General features: G+C 44.3%; 1 protein-coding gene across 7 annotated transcripts in view; it reads left to right on the top strand.

Annotated features, from left to right (window-relative positions):
- The window catches only part of map2 (microtubule-associated protein 2), a 130,697-nt gene that overhangs the window by 102,748 nt on the left and 13,630 nt on the right, over positions 1 to 14,319 (top strand). For 2 of the 7 annotated variants that reach the window (XM_090230066.1, XM_036974799.2), the window contains exons 13-16: positions 2,213 to 2,360; positions 2,508 to 2,564; positions 3,103 to 3,278; positions 4,937 to 5,083. In XM_090230066.1, coding sequence (XP_090086192.1) covers positions 2,213 to 2,360; positions 2,508 to 2,564; positions 3,103 to 3,278; positions 4,937 to 5,083 — 528 coding nt within the window. Of the gene's footprint in view, positions 1 to 1,921; positions 1,997 to 2,212; positions 2,361 to 2,507; positions 2,565 to 3,102; positions 3,279 to 4,936; positions 5,084 to 10,006; positions 10,100 to 14,319 lie in introns of all 7 variants that reach the window. The other 5 variants (XM_090230067.1, XM_036974802.2, XM_090230068.1 and 2 more) reach the window with 4 other exon arrangements.

The raw sequence follows: 14,319 nt of genomic DNA, 5'->3' as shown, positions 1-14,319 counted from the left end.
GTCCAAATGTGAGATTTTTGGCTACAACTGCCGTGTCTGTGAGACGCAGAGTAGGTGAACGGATGATCTTCGCTTGTGTGATTGCCACCATGAAGCATTGAGGAGGATGTGGGATGGTGTGGGGCTGCTTTGCTGGTGACACTGTCAGTGATTTATTGAGAATTCAAGGCACATTTAACCAGCATGGCTACCACAGCATTCTGCAGCAATACGCGATCCCATCTGATTTGTGCTTAATGCGATTATCATTTGTTTTTCAACCAAGGAGGGTGATGGAGTGCTTCATCAGATGACCAGGCCTCTACAATCACCCGACCTCAACCCAATTGAGATGGTTTGGGATGAGTTGAACCGCAGAGGGAAGAAAAAGCAGCAAACAAGTGCTCAGCATATGTGGGAACTCCTTAAAACTGTTGGAAAACCGCTCCTCCTGAAGCTGGTTGAGAGAATATATTTTTATTTGTTTAACACTTTTTTGGTTACTACATGATTCCTTTTGTGTTATTTCATAATTTTGATGTATTCAGTATTAGTCTACAATGTAGAAAATAGTCAAATAAAGAACAACCCTTGAATGAGTAGGTGGGTCCAAACTTTTGACTGGCACTGTATATAGCATATATCTGTTTGCACAATGATGAGGAAATTATGTTCAGTACAGTCATCTTTGGTTCCACTGTCATTGTTTTATCCTTGTTTACTTGTAGTTTGGTTTGCACTCTGTCTGTTTCTCGCCCATCTCTCACTCATCTCTAATCCATCTTTCCCCATTTCTCCCCCTTCTCTCACCCATATCTCCCCATCTCTCCCCCGTCTCTCACTCGTATCTCCCCCATCTCTCCCCCGTCTCTCACTCGTATCTTCCCCATCTCTCCCCCATCTCACCCATTTGTCACCTGTATCTCCCCCATCTCTCCCCCATCTCACCCACATCTCCGCCATATCTCCCCCATCTCTCCTCCATCTCTCCTCCATCTCTCACCCGTATCTCCCCCATATCTCTCCCCCATCTCTCACCCGTATCTCCCCCATATCTGCCCCATCTCTCACCCATATCCCTCTCATCTCTCACCCATATCTCCTCCATCTCTCCTCCATCTCTCCCCCATATCTCCCCATCTCTCCCCTGTATCTCCCCGTCTCTCACTCGTATCTCCCCCATCTCTCACTCATATCTCACCCATCTCTCCCCCGCATCTCTCCCATATCTCCCCCATCTCTCACCCATCTCTCACCCGTATCTCCTTCATCTCTCCCCCATCTCTCAACTGTATCTTCCCCGTCTCTTCCCCGTATCTCCCCCATATCTCCACCATCTCACCCATTTGTCACCTGTATCTCTCCCATCTCTCCCCCATCTCACCCATTTGTCACCTGTATCTTCCCCATCTCTCCTGTCTCTCACCCATTTGTCACCCGTATCTCCCCCATATCCCCCCCATCTCACCCATTTGTCACCTGTATCTCCCCCATCTCTCCCCCATCTCACCCATATCTCCCCCATCTCTCCCCCATCTCTCCTCCATCTCTCCTCCATCTCTCACCCGTATCTCCCCCATATCTCTCCCCCATATCTCACCCGTATCTCCCCCATATCTGCCCCATCTCTCACCCGTATCCCTCTCATCTCTCACCCGTATCTCCTCCATCTCTCCTCCATCTCTCCCCCATATCTCCCCATCTCTCCCTCGTCTCTCACCCATTTGTCACCCGTATCTCCCCCATCTTTCACCCATCTCTCTCCTGTAACTCTCCCATCTCTCACCCCAATATCCCCCATATCTTCCCCATATGTCTGTTTGTCACTTAGTCGCCACCACTGACAAAGATCCCCACCTGTAAAATGTGAGCGGCCACCCTCCTGCCCCCTCGCCTTATCTCCTCTTTCTCCTCCCACAATAAAAATAACTTCCTGGTGGAGGTGGAGCTTCATAGGCCCCGTCCCTCCTCGGTCGGGCCTCGTGACTCCCCAACACTACACAGACTGATAGACGTGGTAAGGTTAGCATATGGCCCTGAACTGATCAACTGATCTCACATCTGTAAATTAATACCCAGGCTAAAGCTGGGGCATTTTCTGACTTGTGCACTTCTGTAAATACAGTACTAAGCTAAATGTATGTGTCTGTGTGTGTGTGTGTGTTTCTGTGCCTGTTTGCCTTCCTGTGTGTGTGTGTGTGTGTGTTTGTATGTGTGTGTTTGTATGTGACAGGATGGTGGTTCTCAGAGCCCAAAGAGGTCATCCCTGCCGCGGCCTGCCTCGATCCTGAGCCGGCGTACCCACCACCACCCACACGACCAGGAGGAGAGCTCCACCTCAATCACCAGCTCCGGCTCCACCGCACCCCGCAGACCTACGTGTAAGTCCCTTCTCCTGGTTTCTCTCTTTCAGCCGGTCTCTCTCGCTTAGCCTCTTTCTTTCTCGCTCTTGATTTTTCTCTTGGTTTTTCTCTCGCTCTATCTCTCTCTCCTCTGTTTAATCCTCTTCCGCTCCTGCTCTCCTCTAGCGTTCCGTACAGAGGTCAGGGCGGAGCATAGAACAGGACGTGCCCCTAGTTGGACAGGTAGAGAGGAACTCTCTATCCCATCTAGTCTCATCCATGTCTCACTCTGTCCCCCGTTTCAACTGGATTTACTTCCAGTCTCACCTTGTCATCCAGTCTCACCTTGTCATCCAGTCTCACCTTGTCATCCAGTCTCAACTTGTCCTGCAGTATGTCACCTAGTCCTGCAATGTCTTACCTAGTCTCATCTTGTCTCACATGATCTCACCCAGTTCATCTCAGTCTCTCTGTGTTCAAGATCACATCTCTGTCTCATCCTTAGTAGTTAGTAATCAAGTTGTTCAATCCTATAGTTTGGGCTTCATTTACGTCTTTCATTCTAGTAACTACACTGTTTCATTCTGTTTGTGTATGTTTTGAGACATTCTTCATCTGACTAACTTGAAATACTTTGGTGGAGTAATGTTAGCCTGGTACCAGATCTGTTTGTTCTGAGACCAGGCTAGAGTAATGGTGAGAGATGCCCAACCTCTGATTGACCTTTGTGTAACCTCTCTGTATGACCTCTATGAACTTTCTATGACCTCCCCACACCCAGGCACACAGTCGATGCGTTCCCGCTCGCTGTGCAGCGGTCCCACCACACCCCGCACCCCAGGGTCCACAGCCATCACCCCTGGAACCCCTCCCAGCTACAGCTACTCCTGCCGCACACCCGGAACCCCTCGCACCCCCGGCACACCACGTTCACTCAGCCTGCTGCAGGAGAAGAAGGTACAGTGTGCTTCCCAAATGGCACCCTTTTCCTTACGTAGTGCACTTCTTTTGACCAGGAATCAATGCTGTTATACTGTAGTCAGCTGAGGCAGCTACTCGAAATGTGTTTTAAATTAGACGAATACAGTGCATTCGGAAAGTATTCAGACCCCTTGACTTTACACATTTTGTTACATTTACAGCCTTGTTCTAAAATTGATTAAATCGTTTTCCCCCCTCATCAATCTACACACAACACCCCATAATGAACTAGCAAAAAAGTTTTGTAGAAATGTTTGCTAATTTATCAAATAAAAATAACAAACGTAAATATCACATTTACATGAGTATTCAGATCCTTCACTCAGAACATTGTTTAAGCACCTTTGGCAGCGATTACAGCCTTGAGTCTTCTTGGGTATGACGCTACAAGCTTGGCACACCTGTATTTGGGGAGTTTCTTCTGCAGATCCTCTCAAGCTCTGTCATGTTGGATGGGAAGCGTCGCTGCACAGCTTCTCCAGAGATGTTCGATTGGGTTCAAGTCTGGGCTCTGGCTGGGCCATTCAAGGACATTCAGAGACTTGTCCTGAAGCCACTCCTGAAAAACATCCCCACATCATGATAATGCCACCACCATGCTTCACCATAGGGATGGTGCCAGGTTCCCTCCAGACGTGACGCTCGCCATTCAGGCCAAAAAGTAAAATCTTTGTTTCATCAGACTAGAGAATCTTGTTTCTCATGGCCAGAGTCCTTTAACATCCTCTTGGCAAACTCCAAACGGGCTGCTGTGTCTTTTACTGAGGAGTGGCTTCTGTCTGTTCACTCTACTATTAAGGCTTGATTGGTGGAGTGCTGCAGAGATGTTTGTCCTTCTGGAAGGTTCTTCCATCTCCACAGAGGAACTCTGGAGCTCTGTCAGAGTGACCAACGAGTTATTGGTCACCTCGCTGACCAAGGCCCTTCTCCCCCGATTGCTTAGTTTGGCCAGGCGGCCAGCTCTAGGACGAGTCTTGGTGGTTCCAAACTTCTTAATTTAAGAATGATTGAGGCCACTGTGTTATTGGGGACCTTTAATGCTGCAGGAATTTTCTGGTACCCTCCCCCAGATCTGTGCCTTGACACAATCCTATCTCGAAGGTCTACGGACAATTCCTTTGACCTCATGGCTTGGTTTTTGCTCTTACATGCACTGTCAAATAGGTGTGTGTCTTTCCAAATAATGTCCAATCAATTGAATTTACCTCCATTCAAGTTATAGAAATATTTCAAGGATGATCAAAGGAAACAGGATGCACTTGAGCTCAATTTCGAGACTCATAGCAAAGGGTCTGAATACCACTAAAATTATTTTTTTTCTGTTTTATATTTTTAATACATTTTCAAAAATATATAAAAACCTGTTTTCACTTTGTCATTATGGGGTATTGTGTTTGTTTTAGATGAGGAACATTTATTTAATACATTTTAGAATAAGGCTGTAATGTATCTAAATGTTGAAAGAGTTAAGGGGTCTGAATACTTTCCGAATGCACTGTATATAATTGTACTTTATGGATTTATCCCTTATTTATTCAGGAGATCATATTGAGATTAGCTTATTATCTTTTTCCCAAATAAAATCTGAGTATATCATGGCATCAATTCAACTTATGGCAATTAATTTATTCAAGGTGGCTCTGCTCCGCACCCCTCCCAAGTCCCCCGCCACCACCCCCAAACAGCTTCGCGTCCTCAACCAGCCCCTGCCAGACCTCAAGAATGTCAAGTCTAAGATCGGCTCCACAGACAACATCAATTACCAGCCCAAGGGGGGCCAGGTTAGTGATCGTCCATGTGTTTCTACTATACCCCCTCCTCCCTCTTTCTCTTTTCTTTCTTATTTATCCTCCCTTCTTTTTACCTCTTTATGCTCTGTTTCTGCCTCTCTTTCTACCTCAGTCTTTGTATTTGACTAATGTTGTGGCTGCTGGTTCCTTTTTTCAGACTTTCCTCCCAGGCTTTCATCCCCTGTTCCACCCTCCTCAGTCCCTTCCTCTCCCTGTCTTTTGTGTCCCTCTCCACGTTTATAGTCTGTCGCTCCATTGTTACTGTAGCTCTGTCCTCCGTCCCTCAGTCTGTCTGGTCGTTGTTTGCTGGGTTTTAAAAGGAGGGCAATGAGAAAAACCCTCCCTTTGTGCAGTAGCAGCTGAGCTTTTCAGATGAGCGAGATGGGAAAAGGACATTGTTGTGATGAAGGAAGACATACACAGTATGAATCTTCTTGGAGGATCAGTGCTTGTGGCATTGTCTCTGTAATATCCCTCTGTAGCTCACCATCGACGCTAGAGAATATTCTGGAACACCTCTACCTCTCTTGCCTCCCATATGGCTCAGCCCAAACAAGGTTTACACCCCTGGGTAGTGTCTTCCCACCACCGCTGGCAAACTAGACTCAACTCCTGGCTGCAAGTGTCTCTGATAGGGGTTCCAACCGGAAGTGACAACAACCTGAGGTGACTGTCTGGGCACGGGGTTGTCAAGGCTGCTATGCTGCCATTTCCCAACCTCTCAGTGTCTGCATCCAAAAGGACACTCTATTCCCTATAAACTGCACTGTGTTTGAGCAGAGCTTATGGGCCCTGGTCAAAAGTAGTGCAATAAAGGGAATAGGGTGCCATTTTGGACACAATCTGTGCCTGATTCTGCGTTAAACTGCGTTAAATATTAATCCTCCCTTTGATGCAATGGTGTTTGCTTCGGCTCTTTTGACTCGATGGCTGGGAAATGATTGGAGTGTTTTGTCAGTGTTATGATAAATCTGTTAGGAGTCTCAGTAGCACAACCCTAGACAGCCACTTAGAAACTCCTCTATTTGTGCCCGTAAGTGAGTGAAGTGTTCGAGAAGCTGATTAATAATTTTGAAACTGACCATACAGTTACTGGAATAGAGGTAGAAGGGAGAAGGAGGATGAGTTGGGGGTTTCTGGTCTTAGTATAATGTCTTAGTCTTAATGTCATTAATTGTATAGAATATTTCTTCTTACACATTCACTGTCTATGAAGCTAGGATAGATTAAGGTAAACACTTTAGTTTTGATTTATTTCCTTCTTTGTTGCCTGAACTGGTGTTGGCTACTGTTTTAGTTTGACTTTGATTCTTATCCAGGTAACAGAGAGAAATCTGTATATATTTTACCAGACAACACAACTTTCTGGTTATCTTTCATTCACCTGGTATCACCTCATGTTCTGTCTGTGTGGTTCTTACAGGCTGAATGTCTCTCAGATGTTATTACAAACTGGTCTACCTTCAGCACTTGAACATCTTTAAGCGCCAACACTGGCTATGGGCTTTCTCCTGTCTGCTGATGTGTTGTCCATCTTATCTCAAGTGTGTCATCTTGTGTGAGGGAGTCAGTTGTCTTTGTGTGGCCATTGCTGCTGAATGTCTCATACATTGTGCGTCTTTAGTAGGAAGATATAGTGCAGTGGTCACCAACCTTCTCTGAATCAAGATCACTTTGAGTCAAAGTGCAAGTCGAGATCTACCACTCAGATTTGTTTTAACATGACTGAAGTGTAAGCCTATGCAACATGCACCTATTAAAAACAGTGCTATAGCAATGAGGTTTATGCAGTAGGCTATAGGCCCAATATATTATCACCGCATATTGGCGTTGGTTGAATCGCCCTGCCAATGTTAGGACCATTTAAAAAAAAACATTTCAAAATATGAGGCAGAGTATAATATGATCACACCGATAATAGATCCCTTTTTAAATAATTTCATTTTACTGGGCTTTTAAGGTCTCAATGGAGGAAGAGAGCAGCTCTCAACATCCTTCCACTCTCCCTTTCCTCCGCTGACACCGTCTTCCAGCTGATGACAAAACTCGAGTCGCACAGCATTATTTCTGCCTCATGCACAAATTCGTGTTGTTTTTCCTATAAACAGAAAAAGTATTCCTCAATATTACAAAAGACCCAAGCTGCTAATTATAATAGTGCAAGCCTATCATTACAGCTGCAGTGCTGGTTGTAGCGCAAGTGGAAGTAGGAAGAATGCACATTTTATGGTTTAGAAAAGTTTGAATAAAAGGTGTTGACAGTGCTGATGTCACGTTCGTCATAACGAGGAGACCAAGGCGCAGTGTGATATGAATACATTATATTTAATTAACAAATAAACACTAACCAAAACGACCGTGAAGCTATTTAAACCGAGTGCTGACACAGGCAACTATACATAGACAATAACCCCAAAAAACTAAATGGAAATGGCAACCTAAATAGGATCCCCAATCAGAGACAACGGTAAACAGCTGTCTCTGATTGGGAACCAATTCAGGCCACCATAGACCTACAAATAACTAAACATACAAAAACCCCATAGATATAGTAAAACCCCTAGACACGACAAAAAACACACATACCCACCCTCGTCACACCCTGACCTGACTAAAATAATACATAAAACATAGATAACTAAGGTCAGGGTATGACAGCTGACTAAGAACTTAAACATGAACTCACTCATAATAACAGCAGCTCTTTGCTGTATTAGTTGACAGTCTCTCTCTGGTCATGGTTTTAAACATTTTGAAATCTCATCAACTTTGCTGTAGCTTTCTTTTGTGCCTGCGACGTTACTGCAGACACAGTAATCTGAGACATCTGATTGGCCAGTGGTAGGCCTATAGTGCACTTGATTTGCTATCCGGACCCGCCGGGAAGGCAGAGTTTGTACCTTCAGACACATGTAATGGTTCAAAATGGGAACACTTCGCCTACCCAGCGAGGGAGGCTGAATTGGTTGCACCTACCTCTAACAGCACGAGACAAATTAAAAAAAATAGGAATGCAAGGCTTCATCGTTGGGTTTTTACAGAAATGTTTGGCGATCAACTAGGAATATCTTGGAGATCGACCAGTCAATCGAGATCGACCAGTTGATAGCGATCGACGGGTTGGTGACCACTGCTATAATGTATAAGTATTTCTCAGGGTTGTGCATCATACAATGTCTGTTCCTCTTTAGTACTAAGCTACAGTTTATAAGCCTTTCTCAGGGTTGTGGATCCTGCAGCCTTCCATCTTTATTCAGTATGTTTTTTGGAAAGGTAGGGCAGTAGTTTTGACCAGAGCACTATGGGCCCGGGTCAAAAGTAGTGCACTATATAGGGTTCCATTTTGGACGCAACCAAGGTCTCCCGCCTCTTCGGCCTTGGAGAGTGTTTATGTCACCATTCTCATCATTCATTACAGAGACCCATTACTCTGTCAGGACTCCATCCCCTTTCACAGAACTGTTGTTATGGGGATTCAGACCTTCTAGAGAGCACCACTGACTTCTGTCTGTCAACCTGCCACCCCATCCTGGCTCTAGTTATCTCCACCACATGTAGACACTGTTCCCACTTTCCATGTAGGTTTACACCAGGGTTGGTATGGGATGTGGATACACAGACCCGCGAGCCACCTCAGCCCCTCATGATGAGTTCAGATTTTTTGTGGCCCCCACCCCCATTAAAGTTGCCCATCCCTGGTCTACACACTTAGGCTATGTCCCAAATGGCACCTTGTTCCCTATATAGTGCACTACTTTGGACCCTGGTCAAACGTAGTGCACTATATAGGGTATAGAGTGCCATTTGGGATGCACACTTACAGGATACTTCAGTAGAGCCTGATACATATACAGTCATGTAGCATAGAAGAACCTATACAATACTTCCAATCAAGCCAGTACCAGTAGCAGACCTACAGTATCCCATATACAGTACAGTGACTCCCTCTGTACCGGTACCCCCTGTATATAGCCTCGCTATTGTTATTTTAGCGCTGCTCTTTAGTTATTTGTTTTTTGTTTTGTTTTTTAAATATGATTTTTTTTTAAACTGCATTGTTGGTTAAGGGCTTGTAAGTGAGCATTTCACTGTAAGGTCTACAGATGTTGTGTTCGGCGCATGTGACAAATAAAATGTGATTTGATTTGATATGGAGATCGCTCCTACGCATGCTCTCTCTCATCTTATGTCTGTCTGCTGCACACAGTGTGACATGGGCCCACATGCCAGCCAACGACCCACTGGTATACAGTACCTCCGTATACCAAGCCCCTCTTATCCCCTCACACACACTCTGTCACACACAAGATACAAACACATGCCAAATCTTGGTAGGAAGTGAAGTACGTCTTGGACCCAGAGTTTATTTCAGAGTACTTTTCTATTTGTTGGTGTATCAAAGGGCTAATGCTCTATTCTACCACCCCTATATGGAATGATAGAAAGGGTCATGAACTCCATCTACATGCTGTATGTACTGACATATCATCACTATAATGCAGGGGGGGGCATAAAATACTGTAAAAACATCAGCAAATCAGCTCCAATTGATTTACATTTTTGGAATCTGTTCCAAACGATTCCCATGCATATGGATAGATATACTGTATGTGATCGTATACAAATGTAAGCAAGGTTTTAAATTATTATGTTTTTATTATACTGTATCTCATTTGGCTTCTTGTGGTCAATTTGCGTCTGAATCTAGTTGATGATCCCTGCTATAAAACATGTAACCCTCTATTGAATCTCCATTCAGCACTCCTCTGATCATCATCAGCAGTTGTCCTGCCTTCATACATATCTGTTCTCTTCATGTTGTAGCTAAACATCTCTTCCATAACACAGAATAAGCTAAGCGTCCATCCTCATCCCCACCTAAATAGCCACATTAAATCTCTGTATTTCCTCTAGATTCAGATTTTAAACAAGAAGCTGGACTTCAGTCACATACAGTCAAAATGTGGATCCAAGGATAACATGAAGCATTCTCCTCGTGGAGGCAATGTATGTACCTGTACCTACCGTTCTGCTCCCACTCTCCCTTCTCCTCTCTCTGGCCTAGTTAGTCCAAACTCAGATTGTACAACTGATGCACTGATGGAGACACCCCTGGTCAGAATTGCAAAATTCAGGTAATGTTCCAAAACTTTCCTGGAATTTGGGGAAAGTTCCCAGAAATCTGCAACCAACCACACAACGATTATGCAAACTGCCATACTGCCTAGTGCATCAGTTGTACAACCTGAGTATGTACTAGGCCTCATTTTCTGTCACTCTATTGGGAGATGAGTGGACTGTGTCCCCCTCTAGCACACGTCCGTACAGGGGGCACCTCCACCCTCAGCCAGTATTCCAATTAGAGGGGTGTGGGGGGAGACTGGGCAGCCCCTTAATAAATCAGGGTCCCCACCATAATAATTTAAATATCAAGAAAATTGTAATATCAAGTCATTGTATAATTCAAACCCTGCCTCCACCCCTACTCCTATCCTTCTCTCCAACCCCAGCCCACAGTCTTAGATCAGCCTGTCTGCCTACATGCTCAATCTGGTCCTCGGTCCTCCACATTGATTTGAACTTTTATTAGGATCACCATTAGCCGACGCCAATAGAGACAGCTAGTCTTACTGGGGTACGACAACAAAAAATACTTTATAGATGATCTCTCCTGGTCTCTCCCTTAAAGAGCAAACTGTATCTATCTAGCTACTGTATCTATCTAGCTACTGTCTAGCTACTACTAGCTAGCTAGCTAGTGTCATGGGAGTACAGTTCCATTGTTATGTGCATAAGACTAAAACTACACAAATCACTGAATCCCTTTCCTGAGCACTTTGCCCTGTATGGTTCAGTATCTTATCTGAACAGCCTGATGATCAAAACTGAAGTCTCCACTTCTTGTTCGTCATTCATTTGTAATATATACCCACTCTAGTGATGGATATATATATATATATATACAGTGCCTTGCGAAAGTATTCGGCCCCCTTGAACTTTGCGACCTTTTGCCACATTTCAGGCTTCAAACATAAAGATATAAAACTGTATTTTTTTTGTGAAGAATCAACAACAAGGGGGACACAATCATGAAGTGGAACGACATTTATTGGATATTTCAAACTTTTTTAACAAATCAAAAACGGAAAAATTGGCCGTGCAAAATGATTCAGCCCCCTTAAGTTAATACTTTGTAGCACCATCTTTTGCTGCGATTACAGCTGTAAGTCGCTTGGGGTATGTCTCTATCAGTTTTGCACATCGAGAGACTGAAATTATTTCCCATTCCTCCTTGCAAAACAGCTCGAGCTCAGTGAGGTTGGATGGAGAGCATTTGTGAACAGCAGTTTTCAGTTCTTTCCACTGAAAATACAGTTTTATATCTTTATGTTTGAAGCCTGAAATGTGGCAAAAGGTCGCAAAGTTCAAGGGGGCCGAATACTTTCGCAAGGCACTGTATATATATATATTCACATGCAACAATGAGGGTGTTGATGCAGTATCATCAACACTTGTGCATCAATCTTCCATGCAGAGTCCACGTACTTGTGCTCCGAATCCAACAATCATTTGTACCTCGCTGTACCTGTTATGAGATGGAACGCAATATGGAATATTCAAACCTAGAGAAGTATTACAACTTCACAGTATTGGCCTTAAAGTGGCGTAGGCCTGTAGAGACTATGCATATGCATAAGGATGTGTGTTGTAAGCATACGTGGTATATAGAGAAGTACAACACGAGAGGATATATCCAAATGTTTGTATTGTGGTGAGAGTAATGCAACAGGAGGAAAAATGTGTTCTACTTGTTTGCTGTTTCTGTGAGGCTCCAGCTGTGACCGCCAACCAGATTACCCCGTTGCCTATCTCTCTCTTCTTCCTCTGCTCTCTCTAACTTTTTCTTTCTTTCTTTCACTCCTCTTCAATCCACTGCTCACTGTTTCTCTTCTTTTCTTGACAATCTGCTGGCCTTTCCTTTCGGTTCTCTTCCCCACTCGCTGCATGTCAAGCGTGATACATGTTATGAATGTTGTAAATGTCTTAAGATGTTTTGTACTCCGCAGCCCGACCAATCCTGCAATTTCATGTTTGTGTCGCAATCAAACTTGCCTTGTCTCCTTACAGCTATAGCAGGCCCGGCCCGGCCCAAAAACTGTGACTGTTTTAGAAAGAAATCCTGTGCCTTAGCCATTTTTGATGCATCCCAAACATCACCCTATTCCCTAAATAGTACACTACATCTGACCAGGACCCATAAGGCTCTGGTCAAAAGTAGTGTACAACATAGGGAATATGGTGCCACTTGGGTTGCAGAGCAGGCACAGTCTCTGTTTGGAACAGACAGTCTGAGTAATCGTGGCAGATTCAGCACCTTGGCTCCCTGCTGACAGGCATACAGTACATACAGCATGTCAGGGGATGTTACTTTACACGCATAGAATTAGATTCACTAGAACGGATCCAACCCCATTTAAGTCAATTGCTGTGCTCTCAGGGGCTTTTTTTCCTATTCTATTCATTGTACTGTATATCTACAGTATGTTTACACTAGCTAGCTTTCCCTGAGGATCAGACTAGCTCAGCTGTAGACACAAGGCTCAAAGGTCACCATTGGTTACATAAAGAAAGCAAACACAAAGTGTCATGGCCGTCAGTGAGAGACAAACGGGTCTCTCTTGGCTGATATCTTCTAACTGTAAAGATGTAATGACCATACTAGCCATGGGGAAGTAAGAGGGGCTGTGTCTGATGTCAGCTAATTTGAGACAGTAGGAGGAGCAGGAGGAGGAAACGTGAGTCTCTTACTCCTAATACACTTGGTGTCTCTCCTCCATCCATCCCTCTCTCACAAACACACACAGCATATGTTTTACTATTCTCGTGGGGACCTAAAATTGATTCCCATTCAAAATCCTATTTTCCATAACCCCTAACCCTTAGCCTTACCCTAACCCTAATTGTAACCCTAACCCTACACCTAACCTCTAAGCCAAAGATAGCCTTTGTCATCATGGGGAACTGGAAAATTTCCTCACGAGAGAGAACTGTTCTTGTTTGACTATCCTTGTGGGGACTTTTGGGGATTTCCAGTACCCACTTGGATAGTACCCACTTGGATAGTAACCCCCCCCCCAACACACACATTCCTGTTCTCTCGTTGTAGTATGCGCTCTCTTACACACATACCTCCTCTCTTTCTTTGTTATGGTACCCCTTTCTATCTCTCTCTCTTTCTCTCTATCTCTCTCTCTCTCTCTCTCTCTCATTTTATGGTATCTCTCTCACACAGTCACCCATTAGAGTGCTGGGGAGATGCAGGACTGGGGACTCCAGGGTTTCTATTCTGGTCCCAGACTATGTACAGCATCTCAAAGAATCACAACCTATTCCCTATTTAGTGCACTACTTTTGACCGGGTCCCATAACACACTATATAGGGAATAGGGTGCCATTTAGGATGTGGCCTGTGTTCACCTTTTCACCTGGTTCTACCTGGCATTGACACCTCTATGAAATTGTCATGCCAGACTGTTTGACTTGACAGTGAAAGCAATGGAGTTGGAAAGAGCACAAACAGATCTGAGACCAGCCTATCTCCTTTACAGCTGTGATTTCTGTTTCTTAGAGGTGAAAGGGCTAGCTAGTGTAAACAATGTGAAAATGAAAAGATTGATGGGTAGATTAGTTATGCAGACGCCAGCCAACTCACACCCATTGTTTTCACTAACACAGCTCCTTCTTTCTCAATACGTTCACTAGCATTCTGCATGGTCAGGTTCTAGTATAGCGTGTATCTATCAGGTACTATTGCAACCCAAGCCTATATGCGTGACGGTACAAGATTAGAAAACAGGTAAATTGATGGTAGACCACACAGTAGTCATGTTCTATTAAATCATCTTAATGTTTCCCTTCTGATTTGTCACTGTTTTATTGACAGATGCGTATGCTTCTGTTGTGCTTGCTTTCCCATTCACTCATTCACTCACTCATTCACTCATTCACTCACACTGTATCTGTTGTGCCTGTTGGATGTTGGTTTCCTTCCTTCCTTCCTTCCTTCCTTCCTTCCTTCCTTCCTTCCTTCCTTCCTTCCTTCCTTCCTTCCTTCCTTCCTTCCTTCCTTCCTTCCTTCTCTCTCTCTTCATATCACTTATGTGCATAATTGCTGCATAACCTCTTCTGTGTCTTTGCCTGTGGCTAATTCCAGATGTGCATTTATA

The sequence above is a fragment of the Oncorhynchus mykiss genome, chromosome 3, assembly GCF_057628025.1.
Source record: "Oncorhynchus mykiss isolate SJ-2025 chromosome 3, ASM5762802v1, whole genome shotgun sequence".
In the NCBI taxonomy this organism is placed as follows: Eukaryota; Metazoa; Chordata; class Actinopteri; order Salmoniformes; family Salmonidae; genus Oncorhynchus; species Oncorhynchus mykiss.
Note: the sequence above shows the minus strand (reverse complement) of the source record. Positions and strands in the feature narration are given on the sequence as shown.